The sequence below is a fragment of the Dipteris shenzhenensis genome, chromosome 6 (genome assembly GCF_047967505.1).
Source record: "Dipteris shenzhenensis isolate YYH24624 ecotype China chromosome 6, Dip_SZ_1.0, whole genome shotgun sequence".
Lineage (NCBI taxonomy): Eukaryota > Viridiplantae > Streptophyta > Polypodiopsida > Gleicheniales > Dipteridaceae > Dipteris > Dipteris shenzhenensis.
The window spans coordinates 6,555,172-6,570,647 of record NC_141601.1 but is presented as its reverse complement, the minus strand read 5'-3'; the positions used below and the strand labels follow the sequence as shown (position 1 = coordinate 6,570,647).

The 15,476-nt window shown below is 43.6% G+C and overlaps 1 protein-coding gene across 1 annotated transcript in view; it reads right to left on the bottom strand.

Annotated features, from left to right (window-relative positions):
- LOC147900701 (uncharacterized) overlaps positions 1 to 15,476 on the bottom strand; it is a 112,951-nt gene that overhangs the window by 16,196 nt on the left and 81,279 nt on the right. Inside the window, exons 10-12 of the mRNA XM_087376335.1 lie at positions 7,037 to 7,092; positions 3,456 to 3,572; positions 3,232 to 3,312 (exon numbers count right to left, since the gene is read on the bottom strand). Coding sequence (XP_087232461.1) covers positions 3,232 to 3,312; positions 3,456 to 3,572; positions 7,037 to 7,092 — 254 coding nt within the window. The remainder of the gene's footprint in view (positions 1 to 3,231; positions 3,313 to 3,455; positions 3,573 to 7,036; positions 7,093 to 15,476) is intronic.

The window sequence follows — 15,476 nt, the reverse complement described above, 5'->3', positions numbered from 1 at the left end:
TGCTTACCTGCACCTATGTTGGATATATTGGAGAATACAATTCATGCTGAGAATCAATTTAAAATTTAAACTGAAATGATTGCAAGAGATGATCACGGTGAAGTATCAACAACAGAGTCCAAGATTTATGCAGCAGGCTCCTACTTTTGAGCTGCACCCTTGCCTCCCCCCCCCCCCCCCCCTCCCGCTCCTCTCTCCCTCCTCTGATCTTCTCCTCTGCACCTAACACTCCAGCTCACCGCGTGAGTGTGGCACAGTCCACGCGACAGCAAGGTGGGGGTGCCCTGTTTCTCACCCCCCCCCCCTTTCGTTTCGCGCCTCGTCTGAGCTGTGCGGCAGCTCCTAGCCCCTCGCGGGTTCTCCAGCAAGGCATAGCTGTTGCGAGCTCTTGGTGACTCCTTTGGTAATCCTGCGTAGGGCCAACAGCCAGCCATTGGCAGTTTTTGCCTGGCCTAGTGTGTTTGCCCAGCCACCATTGCCGCCAGCTGTGCTTAAGCCCAACGCTCACAACCACCCCTGATCCAAGTGCATCTCTTCAGTGCCCAGTACACCATACGGGCAGGGTTTTCTCAGCCGCAGCAAGGTGAGGGGGTGCTGTTAGGCGACCCCTTTTCTTCTCTTTTTGGTGCTCCAAGGTGGATTGGCAGCCTTATCTCGATATCCTGCCTCGACTAAAAGTGTATAGGCGGCTCATTGGGCGTCAAATCATCTTCACTCAATCAGCCCTTGGTCCTTGAGCTGACAGCAAGAGACCAGCCAGCCTAGACACCTCCCTTGGTGTTCTTACAAGCTCTCCTCAAGGGCGGGCAAGCTTTGGAAGTACTTTGGGGCTGTGCCTTCATTTTGACATATTCCTTCCCTCTAAATCACGGATATTACATCTTCCTTTGACGATTCAATAGACACTTCTTTTCCATTGTTGGCGGACGGGCGCATGGTGGTCCTCTCTCTTGTGGAGTTTCTCTCGCTCTTACTAGGAATGTGCGTCAGCGGTCCTATCCAGAGCTTTCTTTCCTTCTACCTCTCCTATTCCCCCACTTCTTTTCTCAGCAGATGGTGCAGCTTTCTTGTTTTCTCTGGTGATTGGACTTTTGGTGGTGACCTTCGGTCTAGCCAGAGGGACTCTATGGCAGCACCCTTGACTCCCCCAGCTGTCAAAGTTCTCCTATCACCGGCTGATAAGCAACAGGTACAACAAACAATGAACCTTCTTAAGGACAGGGCAGTAGATCATAGGATAGTCGGCCTTACTCCCTTGAGGAGAAAGATCAAGGACTTGTTGATCCAGGCCAGCTTGGCATAAGATGGCGACCACAACTAGGAGGTCACCATCTTATGGATGAGGTGTGTTTCTCCTCTAGCTCAGCTCCCCAGATACTGCTTTGGCTCTCCTGGAGAGGAGCCCTATTCTCCTAGGCCCACATTTGGTGTATCTCATCACTTGGTAGCACAGATTTATAGTGGACATGGACTCGACTCAACATGTTCCCCGCTTTCTAGTGATGCTCCGCTTCCCGGGGCTTCCGAGGGAGTATAGGGCTGACCTCCCTTCTATCGGGCAAGCATTCAACATAGTTCTAGAGTACCCTTCGGAGTCGGAGGCGTCTGTTGTGACAGATGACGGGGTTCCTCATCTCCTGTTGTGGTTGTAGAAAGCCCGAATGGCCCTCCCAGAGGTGAATCTCCTGGACACTCTTGAGGGAAGCGCTCTTCGGCAAAGACTAGAGGTCCTCGGATTACTAGGCTAGTGTCTGAGGTGCAGACAGAAGGGGCACCTAGGTAGGGATTGTACAAGAGGCTTGAGTAGGGCCCATCCCTCCCCGCAAGAGACACATGGATAGCATAGTGACACTTGAGAGGCTGGGACCCGACGGCAACCCTGGCAGACACAGCAACAACCTCAACGACAGCAGTCAAAGTCCCAAATCCCCTGGGTTGAGCTTCTGAGGGAACGTGGACCAAGGTGGGGAAGAAGTGGAGTAAGTAGGTCAGAAAGAATCAACGATAGCGTGCCACCGTAAGAGGCGAGCGCCGGCCTGGGACAACGCTTCATCCTGGGGCCACCGGGCTACCTTACCACAGGCAGCTGTACAGTCACAGGGAGACTAGGTTGGAGGCCTCCAAGCAAGCGTATCACGAGATCCGGAGAGAGGGACCTTGATCTTGAGACATTCTCCAAGTCCCTCCGGAGGCAAGACTTCAAGCCCGCAGGATCCTCCGTAGGCAGCAGAAGCAGGCATCAAAGGCTTCTAGAGAATCAGTGCCCACAGCCCCTCTGACTCACCCTTTACTGAGTTCGGAGGAGGAGCCCCAAAGGCCTCAGGTGCCATTGCCACAATGACACCTTCGATTTTGGCAGTGACAGATACCGCACAACCTCCCCCCCCCCCCGACCCCATCGGACCCCTCACCCTTGTCTCCCCCGGAACCGCTTGCCCCCTCTCCACAGTCCCCCTCCGCGCCGCCTCCACCTACTCCTACTGTGATTACCTGCACCATCTGCCCCCCCTTGCACCACCGGCTCCATCTTCTCAGACAACACAGCAACCTCGCCTGGGGCCTCTTCCTCGCGCATTCCTCCCAGATTAGCAATGGACCCCTCGTCTGTGAGCAAGGACAAGGCATAGGACACCTCGCCGACCTCTCCTCAGCAACAGGTCAGTTCTTCGGGCATTCAAGATTTCGTTTCTTCTCATACCTCCGGGGAGGGGGTGCATATGCTCAGTCCTCAGGCCTCCGCATGCGTGCTGGACAGCCTCTGTCTCGCAATCGTATGACTGCATCACAAGTATAGATGAGCACCAAAATCCAAGAACTCAACTTGCTCCATGCAATGAAACATGTGATTTGTCCTATTAGCAAGTGTATCTTGTCAACCATGTGTGCTGTTCAGTTGGCTAAACTCTCCTTGAGATGCAGATACATTGCTCTACTTTACAATTGCTAGTGCAAAACACCCCTTGTATGAAATTAAGCAATTAACCTTTTAGTGTTGCTAGGAATGCTGTTTCAGTTGCCCTGAAACGATTTCAATTTCAAACATTCGTTTCAGGCCCTTAAAGTTGACCTTGGGGAGGCCCATTATAGATAATTATGGCCTATAAAACCCTTCTTTCTTGGTCACTTTCTACAGATCTAATATTCAATGTTTAAATAAAATCTGTATACGTTGTTGCATGATCTATAGCAGCATTCTTAGAAGGGCTTAGCAAGGGAATGAAATGAACACACCTTGTTTCCTTTTTGAAATGCATTAACCACCAAAGCTGCTACCAGTTGTGGATTCCAGTTCTTCCCAAGAACAAGCCATTTCTAAAAGACTCGAGGTAAAAAAATGATAAGGAAATTAATATATGATTCATAGCTATTAAAGACAATGAGTTACCAACAATTTTCCAGTTTCAACATAACTCTACAGAATTTGACTGTGAACCGTTAGAAAAGCTCTTTATTACCCTCAAGAATGGTAGCAGCATTCTGAGGGGAAGTTTTGAAGGGCAATCAAATGTACTTTTTCGTTTACAAGACTCGAGGCACAGCTCAAAGGTATCCTTGAAAGCATTTAGCACTTCCTGAAAGATATGGTAAGTTAAAATCCCTGCAACCTCCTAGACTTTAGTTCTGACTTGAGGGCTCCTTTCATCTTTTTCTATAAGCGCTGATCATTCAAAAAGGCAAGCATACTTTCCTCTTGTCAACTACTGCCCAAAATTTTGAATCTGAAGTGCATTTTGGTATTTAACTAAAGCACAATACTTTTTTGGCAATGCATCACTCATATTGGTCTTTAGTTATGACACATTTGAAGCACAAAATTCCCTTTTGCAATGCTGCACTAGAGAGAGCCAATGATTTGGTACTGAAAATTATTAGACTGTCCTGCTATTGCCCTAAATTTGAAACCTAAAATATGCATGGATGTAAAATATCTTTTTGTCTTTAAGCAGTTTGCGGAAACACAAGGTTCCCTTCTGCTATGTGTCACTACTCAAAAGACCAATTATCGCTACTGATACATTACTTTACTGTTCTTTTATCGCCCTAGACTTGAGGCTAAAATGCACTTCATTCTATCAATATTACATTTCTAAAGCATAAGCCTCCTTGTTTAATACAAGAAGGCTGTATAGCAATTTGCAGTATTACCAAACAATCTTTTCCTGAAGCCACTTGAAGTTCTTGCAAAAAAGGTAGAAGCTGACGGCTCAAAGTTGGAATTAGATAATCGTCGATCAGTTTCACAACCTTCAATAAAGTTTTATCATAAATTAGAAAATCACAGCTCCATAAATTAAAAATCACACATCATGTATGCCTTGTCAGCCAATACAAAAAGCACTAGTCCTACAAACATATTGAGCTCAGTCATTCATCCAACAAAACAGCTTTTGAGTGCTCGAGTTAATAGAAGGTTCTGATTTAAAGAAGTCCGAAATTCCTAAGCTAATTGTTTCTCCTGTGTATGTTGCCCCTTGCCTCCTTCAGCCTTACAGAAATAATACAGGTTAAAGAACTTTTGTGTTTTTGAGGAGATATTATGGACCGCTCTCCCACAAAGAGAGGAGATGGTGAACAGCTGGTTTGGAAGGAGATAGGTGAGGAAGAGAAAGGAATCAAAAACGGGGACATAGAGGGATACATGTATATAGAGACACAGGACAATGGTCACTTACAAGAGAGAGAAGGCATGTAGAATTAGAGGGAAGTTACAAACAGGGTTGGGCAGGGCATAGATAAACACACATACACATAGACAAAGCAAATTGATCACTTACAAGAGAGGGAAGACGTGGAATGAGAGGGGACATATGAACAAACTTGGGCAGTTGTAAACTTGCCATGGGTATAGCATAGAACACACAAGATATCTGACATAGCCTAGGGCCTAGGCTTTTCGGGTTTTGTACTTTTGACATTTGTAGCTTGCTTCTTGTTTGGAAGCTTGAAATTTATGATTGGAATTTGGCATCTATGATAAAAACTATATTGCCATTTTGCTACTTGTTTCAGCTTTTTTCATTGATTTAGTGAATCTTCAATCATTTCAAATTCATGCTATGTACTATGTTACAGGTAGCCTGTAGGTTGTAGCATGCTGTATAATGCATTAATCATATGATAACGTTAAATGATGACAATTTGAAATTTGCATTGTGAATCTTCAGACAATGGCAAATGCTGAATGTGTGATCTCAAATGTGAGTACCATTTCTGAATTCTGAATCGTCATTGGTGCCTCCCTTTCTAAACCCTAAAAAACTGTTGCTGACATGGTGTTTCCCCATTTCAGCCCTCCCAAAAAATCCCAAAACGTTTCCATTTCCCGGTCCCAGTTTTCCATTTCCATTTCTAACTATGCAATGTGAAGATGGACTACATGTCCAAAGATAATTATGCACTAGAATGAATAGATATGCGGAGATATGCATTACATGCAGCAAAGAATGGTCACAAATTAATTGGGTGAGTTATGTTCATTCAAAGATCATGGGTGAAATTCTAAGGAAAGACAGAAGAAAGTCTCCCTAAAACTGTCAACTGTCACTTTTTCTGCAAGCCTTATTTGAATATAATGTACAGGAACATCAGTCCTGACCATTTCATTGAAAGCATCACTAGTGGTGCATAGTTGGAAGCACAAAAGTAGCTGGCTAAAAATTCACCTATAACAACAATGTGGTCGACACCAATTTCTTGTTCAGCACCACCTTCTCCAGTCACATCTCCATTAGCAGGTAGAAAAGTGACAAAATTAAATATGCAAGACAGATAGGTACTCTACACTCTTCTATCTTCATTTAAGTCGGAAAGCACCTATCGCTTTTAACAAAAAGATCAAGTTCAACTATAGAGGAGGTTAGTACAGGGCAGGCACAAGATGCCATGTCTCTGTTAAATACTTATGTGTAGGAACAGCTTAACAAAAATGCAGCGAGACAGAAGTTACTAAGTAGGGATACAGAGCAACACGTTAAACAGCAGCTGGAATTAGACAGCCTAAGGCAATGGGGAAGCAACTTGAGGACACCCTTGTCAAGCAAACAGAGCAGCATCAAAGGCAAACAACAAAGATGTGTCACAAATTGACCACTAAATCTAAGGCTTTTACTTTGATCAAGTCGTGGTTAGAAGAGATGCAAACAGATTTTTTTGGTCAATTGGATGTACTGACAAAAATAAATAGTTCTCTGCAAACTGAAAACACAATTTTAACTCAACAACTTTCAGCCTTGAGTGATGTTCATTTCAACTACGTGAGTTGGTAGATGCCCAAGAGATTGATGTCAATAATGTGTTTGTAACAAATGTTGAGCTACAAGATTGAAAAATGCCTTGATTCAGACAGCAACAAGCATGGGATGACATCAAGTTTCAGGTTGCCAGTAGACCGTATGACAATTATGCACAACATGACATAGAAGCCAAGAAGTGTGGATTAAATGCTAAGGTGGATCAACTTCAATCTGAGGTGCTCAAACTTCAGCAAACATTGACGAATTTTAATGAGAAAACAGCAGCCGCAGCAGCAGAAAAACACAGAGATCATAGCAGACACCTTACAAGAACTTAATGACGACAGATGATGCAGTCAAATTGGAAGTAGCAGACAGTACTAAGGCTGAGAAGAATGTTCAGCCTCTTCAGCATTCAGATAAACCTGAGTACCAGGTTACAGAAATATCCAAATCAATGTTTCTTCAGACACTGTGTAACACAATTTGATGGTCGTTTGGTTAAATATGCAGGGGTATTTCAGGACAAGGACTATCTTACTTAAGGAGTGGAGAGGCTATCCCTTCTTCTCTGAGGTCACTACAGGTTTGAGGTGGCAGTTTCAGCTTCATCCCTCGAGCTTTACCGGGCTATTTTGTTGAGTAGGGCTTAACCCTCTTAGGTTTTTCCTCATGCTACACATGTGTTTCCTTGAGCACTTTTCTCTTGGGGCTTTTTTCATACTTAATAGAACACATCTTCATGATTTCTTTTTTATAAAAGAGGTGGACATTGGTCTTGTTATAATGCATGCAGAATATACCTGACATAAAAGACTATTGCTCTCTTCCACTTGATCTGGCCTCCCTTTAAGCATTTCTGTTTAGAAAAGAGGCCTGAATCAAAAATATCCTAAGAAATCACGTCATTACATGTAGATTACACAATCATCTTGTAATTTCAAAAAAAAAAGGATCTGTTTCCAGGAAAAATGAGGATAAAAGAAAGTCGTACCTTAAATAATCTCCCTTGTTTCCCATGTCATGTGTAATCCAATAACAGAACAAAATACTTAAAATTTTCCCAGGCTTGCTGTGTGAGGCACTTACACCCACTAGACATCTCATGGAGAACTCTTTCTCCCCACCTTATGTATTCAGTGCCACCTCAAGTGTCGACTCCCTATATCAGACTTAACTCAGAGAGCGGAGAAGATACCAGGACCCTCGCGTACCCATCACATCTAACAATGATTTGCTGTAGTTACATATGTTTTCAATAGAACTATCCGTAGGAAATTTTATGTCACTGGTATGGACATGTAGGCTAGTCTAGACTTATTCTTGTTATGTGACACTGTGGGTCATATATATACCCAGTGGTCACTAGATGTAGTGTGACTCGTTCGTGTTGATTCCTTATCCAGAGTTCACATTGGTTCTCTGTCTCATGTTTGCTGTGTATGCTAATGCTAATGTCCAGCTCTCTCCCTGACTTTGTGTTCCTACATCAAAGCGAGGTTGCTGAGGGTAGAGTGCTGAGACTTGCTGAGCTTGCGAATGTGGACGTGAGTTCTTCTGTTTGGTGCGAGGACCAATTTCTATAGCACCTGATTCATGTGGAGGAGTTCAGCGTGTGTTCCATTGCTTGGTGCCAGGCTCAGCTTCCGTAGCACCTGGCTGAGTTAAGCGTGGCGAGAAAGAGTCTCCTTGAGGCGCTGGAAACCAGGTTAAGTCGCCAAACTCGTGAGCCTCGCCAAATGCAACATTTTGATTCTCAAGATCATCATCTGGCTTGAAGCCGTTTGTCATCGCACCGTCCATGGGAAATACGTGGGGATCTTGCTCCATATGTGGCATAGTTGAGGGTTGCAAGAGAAGTCTCGACAAAGTGGAATCTGTACAAAAAGGCCGGTAGAGGCGTGGCTGTTTTGCTACTTTCACCATACATTACTTTGTCTCAAATTTTTTACGCAAAAAGTAGTGCTAGTTATATTGCTTGAAAATGAGAGTACAAGAGGGCCTAAAGGCCAGCGGGCTGCAATCGCAACACGGATACAGCCCGAGGTAACAAAATACTAATTACAAGCTTCTCAGGGCATAATCATCGGAGTGTGGACAAACAGCCATGGTGGGGGGGAGTAATGCCACTGAAGACTCTGAGCAGAGTGCTGGAAGAACAGCTCTTGATGGTCCCAGTCGCGAAGGAAGCGCCGTCTCTTCTCCTTCCCTGACCGGGACTCCCCCTAAATCTGATCCCACTGACCCTTGAGCGTGTGAATGATCGTGCTCCAAATGTCCGCTAGGGTCTAAATCAGGCCAGATTGTTGTCCTTGGAAACTCAACTCAAGCTATTAACAATGCAGGACAATCAGACCATTCTTGAGCATATCACCAAATTGACAAATCTGCGTGATCAATTTGCAGCTATTGATGAGAGCATTGGAGATAAGAAAATGATTTCAATCACACTGAATAGTCTTGCCCCTTGCTATCACACATTTGTTACCTCGTTGAATATTACACTGCATGTTGCACCTGTATCTTTTGATGATGTGGTAGGGCTATTATTGCAACAAGAAGAGCAGCGAATGCACGACTTTTGCGAGAGGGTCAGATACTTCTAAACAAGCTTATGCTGTCCAAGACAAAGGAAAGGGGAAGAAAATGCATCACAAGTCAGCCAAGGCTTCACAACAACAGCCACAAAAGGTTCTTGGTAAATGGCAGCCAAAGGGGAAAATGCCTCAAAGCCAGCCAATTCTTCTTCTGATACATAACCATTTAAAGCTAATTGTCATTATTGTGGGCTGCCCGGTCATATTTCTTCTCAATGTCAAGCACATACTGTCAAGGATGACAAGGATTATGTGTTTTTGGTTGAGGAAGAAATGCTATGCAGGGGGGAATGCCTCTAACAGAAAAACAGACACCTGAGATGCCAAAGGATCCTCATGATGCACATGAAACAAGTGGTCAAGTCATGGTTGCAGTGCGGCATGCTGATGTCACAAATGCAACTAGTGGCCAAGCCATGGTTGCAATAGAGGATGCTTGGTGTATTGACAATGGAGCTACCAAACACATGACTTTCCGCAAGGAGTGGTTTGAAGAATTTCCTCCATCCGTGGGCAGATTTGTGACATGTGCCAATGATACAAGGCAAGAGGTATCTGTGGCACTAGTGATATTCCCATGCGGTTGCCCAATGGCAAAGCACAGTTCATTTGCAATGTGTGGCTTGTGCCAATATTGAAGAGGAATCTTATTTCCATGCCTACACTTGCTGTCCAACAACACATGCTAGTTGAGTTTCAGGATTTGCAATGCAGGATCAAGGATCCCACCAAAGATATGGCAGTGGTTGCCACAAGTACATATAATGTCGGTGTGTATACACTTGATGCTGAACCCATTTCAGCTTAACCTATGGTAGCTAGTGTTACAGATCTGACATCTCTTGCGCATGCACGATTTGATACATAAACAATCGCAGATTGCAGTACTTACAGAAGCACTACATGGTGCAAGGTCCAGGCCCCAAGCGCAATAGCACGAACTTTGGATGGAGCAGTATGGGCTACAAAGAAACTTGCAGACCATTCAATGTGGCCACACATGCAGGCAAGAGATATTTTTTGACATTCATTGATGACTTCTTGATGCAAAGGGACTCTGAAGTGTTCTATTTCTTTCAAGAATATAAGCAGTTGATGGAAAATAAATTCGATGCCAAGATCAAAACATTGGTTTCAAATAATGGAGGTGGGTACGTGTCGGATCCCTGCAATGACTGTTTGAGACAGCATGTCATCAAGCATCAATTTACACTCCATACACTCCTCAACAAAATCCGTTGCATAGGTCTCTCTTGGAGATGACCTGTTGCATGCTTTCTTAGAGGAATTTGTCCAAATCTTTTTGGGGAGAAGCTGTGATTACAGCTGCATACATTCTGAATAGATGTCCCACCAAGGCTTTGGTAGACATCACACCCTTTAAGGCACTGTATGGCAAACCTCCCAAGGTTGGACACTTCTGTGTCTTTGGTTAAGTGGCATATGCTTTGGTTCTAGACAAAAACAGGTCTAGTTGGATAAGAAAGGGACTAAATTCATCTTTGTTGGATACAGCCATGCAAGCAAAGGCTACAGGTTGTGGAATCTAGTCACATGAAAGCTTCCACGAAAGCTCATTGTTAGTAGAGATGTTGTCTTCAATGAAGACGAGGGCTACGCTGACATGAAAGATATTTCAGATTTGGATCCAACTCCTTTAACTATCATTGACTTGAGTGAGGCTACAGATGATGTGTTGCAGCCCAAACAGAAAATTCAAAATAGCAAGAAATGCCCATGCAGCGGGAGGAAAATGTTGTTGAACAACAAATTATCATTTATGAAAGAAGACCAAAGTCTCAGCCTGCTCCAATAGCTTAAAGACCAGAAATTTCAGTTCCCAGATGGGCAAAACCCACTCTCCAGGATGTTGGCGATCAGCCCACTCTTGGTAGGACAAGGGGTGCCACAAAGAGACTTCATGAAATCAACTATGCATTGATGACCACAGCCATGGAAATCCAAGCAGACTTGGGGACCATTTATGCACAAAGGCTGACACTCTCGCTTCCATTTGGGCAGAGATTATCTTCACTCTTAGGAGTCAGTGGGAGCGGTGTACGGGCACCTCTTTGGCAGCTCGTGGGAGACTTATATCCTTCATGAGGACATGGGACTGCTCTTTATTTTTTCACTTGACCCCTTTTGGGATGTTGTGGCATTTTAGACCACCTCCATGGCTTTTTTGCCACATTGTTGAGGCTAGGGATAGAGTACTTTCTCTCCCACCTGTTGTATGATTTGTTTTGGATGGAATATATCACTTTTTTATTTTAAACCCAAGCAGAGCCTGCTAATTTTCAAGAAGCACAAACTAATCCTCTACGGTTGGATGCAACGAAATCAGAAATGTCTTCTATCCAAAATAATGCAACATGGGAGTTAGTAGATCTACCAGTGGGCAGATCTGTCATTGGCACAAAGTGGGTATACCCGGTGAAATATCATGCCAATGGTGAATTGGAAAGATATAAGGCACGCTTGGTTGCCCAGGGATATTCATAGGCAGAAGGCATTGACTACGAGGAGACATTTGCTCTTGTGGCCAAGATGACTACTATCAGGTGTGTTGTGGCCTGCCGCATATGGTTAGCCAATATATCAACTTGATGTTCAAGACAGCCTTCTTGAATGGAGACTGGACATGAACACAAAGTGTGCAAGTTGTGGAAAGCATTATATGGTTTAAAACAAGCACCGCGTGCTTGGTATCATCGCATACATGCCTGTCTACTGTCACATCAGTTTTACAATACTCCAAGGGAACTAACTTGTATGTTCTGCAGGAAGATGACTACATAGTCATCCTCATTTTATATGTGGATGATATTATACTCATAGGCAATGATGCAGAGAAGATTGCAGCCATCAAGACCATGCTATTCTCAGAGTTTGAGATGACTGATTTGGGGCAGTTACATTATTGTTTGGGACTTGAGTTTTGGCAAACGGCACATGGCATTTCAGTTACTCAGCCCGAGTATACCTTCAGTATAATTCAGCAATTTAATATGCAGGACAGCGAACCCGTGTCTACTCCTATGGAGAAGGAACTCAAACTTAGCAAGTATGATACTGCTTAGAAGTTTGATGGCACATTATACAGGCAGCTAGTTGGGAAGCTCATCTATTTGTGCTCTACCAGGCTAGATCTTTCTTATGCCACGGGCTTGCTATCCCAGTTCAGCAATCTCCTCCTGTCACACATTGGAATGCAGCCAAGAGGATCATTCGATACATATGTGGGACTGTTTAATTTGGTTTGCATTATGCTACAGGTGATGATGTACATCTCCATGGTTTTACTGATTCAGATTGGACAAGAGATTGTGATGACATAAGATCTACATCTAGGTATAGTTTCCTTATGGGCAGCACTTCTATTTCATGGCAAAGTAAGAAACAACCCAGAAACTCAATCTCATCCAGTGAAGCGGTGGGCAAGGCAGCAGTTGTAGCCACTACAGAATGCATTTGGTTGAGGAAACTCATATATGACCATCATTCATAGGAGGCTGTTCCCACATCTATATGTTGTGATAGTTAGTCATGCATCGCCATTGCTCACAACCCAGTGTTACATGCTCGCATGAAGCATATTGAAAACCACTATCATTTATTTGGAGTTGTATTGATGACAGCTACATCACTCTTCAATATTGTCCCACTGAGGAAAATGTGGCGGATCTCTTCACCAAATCTCTCGCAGTAGATCCTTTCATGCGCTTTCAAGAGAAGCTGGGGTAGTCAAATGACATCGTGACCATGTGTACACTATCCATAGGTTGCTATATCCTTTCATGGATGAATTTGTGCAACCATGGTACTTTAGTTACCCTAGTAACTTCTGAGACATTTCCAGAGTATCAATCCATACCATTGAGGGGGGCTATATAGGACATTTTATGTCACTGGTATGGACATGTAGGCTAGTCTTGTTATGTGACACTGTGGGTCATATACATAACCAGTGGTCACTAGATGTAGCGTGACTGATTTGTGTTGATTCCTTATCCAAAGTTCATGTTGGTTCTCTCACGTTTGCTGTGTATGCTTATGCTACTGTCCAGCTCTCTCCCTCACTTCATGTCCCTACGCTATCAACAACCTATCCAGTCACACGATTATGTTGGCACCCACATGATCTTTTTGGGGATCGTGATATATTTGGATCTTGAATCACATTGATTCAGGTGCATCTGAGCAGAGACTTATCAACAAATTCCTTTCCAGCGTTTTCTCATTATCTTCATGGTTTGCTCTGTGATTTTCCTCCTTATTCATGAGGACAATTCAAAGGTAGGAAGGATGCAATTGAGAACATGCAAGACAAGTGACACAACTCCGAAAGATCTAACCCTATCACTGACCTGGTATCTCATCCTCAATCCAACCAGAATCATTGTGTTAAGTGCCTCGATCCTCTTGAGCACCTTGAGCACGTGGGCTACAAGTCGACTCATTCATAGGACCGTATCTAACCCAAGCGTCCCATACCACTTGAGCGTGTTCAGAGGACCTTCGATACACCACCTATGATCCGCCATGTAGATGGCCAGAGTTTCGGCCTAGGTCCAAGCCCCATCCGTTAGTTGAGGAGCGCTTAACTGACCTACACAATAACACTGGTCCTCCCCCTATATAGAAGGAACCCCGCTATAGATAGCATGACGCTATGAATAGCTCCCTCCATATAAAGTGAGCACTATAATATAGGAAACAATCTCTATACATAGCAATCTCGACTAAAAGTAGCCATCCACCCTTATGCTATCCCGCAACCCACGTTCACCTGCTATTCAACCCTAGGTACACCATGCACATGATATACTCCCCTTCCTCTAAGAACTCACTCTTGAGTTCACCATAAATCCCGAAAACTCTCTGTGAAGGTTAGTCAATGCTAATAACTATACTCTGACTATCAGTTTGAGTATGGTATACTTTCTATGAGATTTAAATCCAAGAGAATCTAAGGCCGAGCCACGATCTTTGATAACCAACCCAAGGAAAGTAAATCTCTCAATCTGAACAAGGTTATATATCGTCAAGTATTCTTCTTGAGAAATCAAGTAACTCTTGAATCCACAGAGTTAGTTCCGTTGACAAATCCGTACACAAGCATGGTAAAATCCGTACTTGAAGGTAAATGATTCTATCAACCTTTTCTATGGAGTTCTGACTTGGTATTTGTGGAAAAATATTCATCATGCTGAATACCCTCGAACTCAAAATCTTAGGTTGATATCAAGGAATCATTCGTCGACCAACCCCATCAATTAAACCCCTCGAGGTCAATATTTGGGTTGCAATTTCTATCAACCCTAATTCCTGAATTACTTGGTGTTCATAAAGAAAATCCATCAACTGAATACCCTTGTAATTCGGTTGACACACGATAGACGTTCCATCGCACAACAATTAGGTAGTCATCTTTCCAAGTATCTTGCTTCAAAAGAAGCACTCTCTCAATGTATAATTCATGTCCAAACTCGAACACCGAGAGAGAATAATCAGGAAAAACTAGTAGACCATAAGTTCTTTACTCATGATGGAAGAATCTTCATGGAAGTATCAACAATGGGCGAAATACTAACCAAAGAGAAAGAGTGAGAATCGAAATGATCTTCCCGTTCGACATGACTCAAGAAGGTATCCAAGCAAGACTCATACTATTCTAATCAAAGAAAAGATTCATATGTCCAAAAATCTCACAACTCACAATCATAATTCATAAAAAATTGGGGAACTCCTTGAACCAAAAGTGGTTCGAAGATCCAGTCGAAAAATAAGTGGGTGTCGGTCAAAATTAGGGATCTCAAACTCTTCATTGCTTCTCAATAACTCGGAAGCGGTACAAAGACTGTAAACAAGCTGTGTACATTTAGAACAGCACGAGCCTTCTTCGATATATTTCTGGTACTAAGGGGTTTTGTAGTAGTGAAGAGCTACCGAGAGTTCATCCATCTCTCGTAGTAGGTCATGAGGCCTACAAGGAATAATCTTCGAGGTAGCCTCGTCCTCTATCTCAATAAATCAATAGTCCAGGGATGGAGTTTGATTGCTTTGATGGCCTTCCATAGGAACAACAAGGTATGAACAACAAACAATTGAGCAAGGATGACGGAGAGGGTGAAGGGGAAATTGGGGTAAATAGAGGTGGGGATCCCAAAAGCCTAATGCTTTGAATTAAAAAACACAAGGGCTTTTAGGAAAATCTCATCCACGCTTTTCCAAAAGCATGCTACCAAAAACAGCGATGCTTTTCTATTCTTGACCAAATTAAAAAAACTGAAGTGCTTCGCAATCATCTAAAAGGCAATATCACCCTAGACGCCAGGCTCCCATCACCCATGTTCAACGCAATCACACGCAAACCTATGCATGATCAGTAGCCCACGTAAACCCCACAGATGATCATGTTGCTGCGCTAATGCATCGGAGAGGAAAGGCGCTCCATAGTGCATCAAATAGAGGCGATTAAAAAAAAAGGTCGTTTGGACGAGATTTGCATCGTGCAATTATTATGGAAGGCGTTGCCTTTCATACCCAATCCTTGCGTTTGGCCAGAACAAGGAAACCAAACCCTGCTTTAGGTATATCATCAAAAAAGCATCTCAAAGCCTTCCAGCCCGCAATAACCAGC